We start from the raw sequence: 1,514 nt of genomic DNA, 5'->3' as shown, positions 1-1,514 counted from the left end.
CTGGTGGCCCAGCACCACCCCAGCCCCATGGATGGGGACTCAGCACCACCCCATCCCCCATGGCTGGTGGCCCAGCACCACCCCAGCCCCATGGATGGGGACTCAGCACCATCCCATCCCCAATGGCTGGTGACCCAGCACCACCCCAGCCCGAGGGATGGGGGCTCAGCAACCCCCAGCCCCATGGATAGCAGCTACTACCACCATCCCAGCCCCATGGATGGGGGCTCAGCACCACCCCAACCCCATAGATAGGGCTCAGCACCATCCTTGCCCCATGGATGGGGCTCAGCACCACCCCAGCCCCGTGGACGGGGCTCAGCACTGCCCCAACCCCATCGATGGGGCTCGGCACCACCCCAGCCCCGTGGACGGGGCTCAGCACCCCCCAGCACGGCCCCAGCCTCGGCGCTCAGGGCAGCGATGCCGACACGGGCTCTGCGTTGACACCGCGGCGGTGGTTTATTGCCTCCCCGCGCCTACATCCTAGGCTGCCCTACGGCCCCGCGGGGGCCCCGGCGTCCTGGCGGCGGCCCCGGCCCTCAGCTGGGGCTCACCTGGCTGGAGGACACGGACGACACCTCGGTTTTCTGGGCCGAGCTGGAGATGTCCGACTCATCCGTCATGGGCTTCCCGCACACCGTCTCCAGGATGCAGGCGCGGAACTGCGGGGCCGCGGCGCCCGGCTCAGCCCGGCCCCCGGCCCCGGGCGTCCCCGAGCACCCCTGGGCCCCCTGGCCATCCCCTGGTGTCCCTGGGTGTCCTCAGGGTCCCCGGCACCCTCAGGCATCCTGGTCCCCGTGTGTCCCCAGACCCAAGTCCCTGGGTGTCTCCGGGTGCTCCTGGTCCTCAGTGCCCATGTGTCCCTGGGCCCCAGTTCTTGTGCGACCCCGGATGTCCCCGTCCCTCAGTGCCTGCACATCTCCAGGTGTCCAGAGGCCCCTTCCCTGGGTGTCCCTGGATGTCCCCGTCCCTCAGTGCCTGCAGGTCCCCAGACGTCCACGGGTCCCTTCCCTGGGTGTCCCCGGTGTCCCCATCCCTCAGTCCCTGCATGTCCCCAGATGTCCACTGGCCCCTTCCCTGGGTGTCCCGGGGTGTCCCTGGATGTCCCTGGTGTCCCTGTCCCTCAGTCCCTGCATGTTCCCAGATGTCCCTGGGTCCCTTCCCTGGGTGTCCCTGGTGTCCCCGCTCCCTGGTCCTCGGGTCTCCCTGGGTTCCTGGGCTCTCCAGCTGCCAGGGCCCCCGGCCCGGTGCCCGGGTGGCCGCGGCGGCGCAGTCCCACCTGCTTGTTCATGAAGCAGTAGATGATGGGGTTGTAGACGCAGGCGCTCTTGGAGAAGAAGGCAGGGATGGTGACCAGGCGGAGGTCGAGGCCGTGGTCCCGGTTGTTCACCATGTACATGGCGAGGGCCGCGTAGGGCACGTAGCAGACGCAGAAGGAGCCCACCATGACCACCACCATGCGGGACACCTCGCGCTCCGCCTTCTGCGTCGTGGCCGACTCCTGCTGCTGC

General features: G+C 69.4%; 1 protein-coding gene across 1 annotated transcript in view; it reads right to left on the bottom strand.

The window, feature by feature from the left end:
- Positions 1 to 542: 542 nt before the first annotated feature.
- OPN1SW (opsin 1, short wave sensitive) overlaps positions 543 to 1,514 on the bottom strand; it is a 2,401-nt gene continuing 1,429 nt past the window's right edge. The window contains exons 4-5 of the mRNA XM_085314924.1: positions 1,283 to 1,514; positions 543 to 665 (exon numbers count right to left, since the gene is read on the bottom strand). The exon at positions 1,283 to 1,514 is cut by the window's right edge and continues 2 nt beyond it. Of these exons, the coding sequence (XP_085171050.1) occupies positions 543 to 665; positions 1,283 to 1,514 (355 nt within the window). The remainder of the gene's footprint in view (positions 666 to 1,282) is intronic.

This window comes from Rhea americana, unplaced genomic scaffold (assembly GCF_003343005.1).
Source record: "Rhea americana isolate MKP2758 unplaced genomic scaffold, rheAme1 scaffold_416, whole genome shotgun sequence".
NCBI lineage: Eukaryota > Metazoa > Chordata > Aves > Rheiformes > Rheidae > Rhea > Rhea americana.
This window is presented reverse-complemented; position numbering and strand designations above follow the sequence as displayed.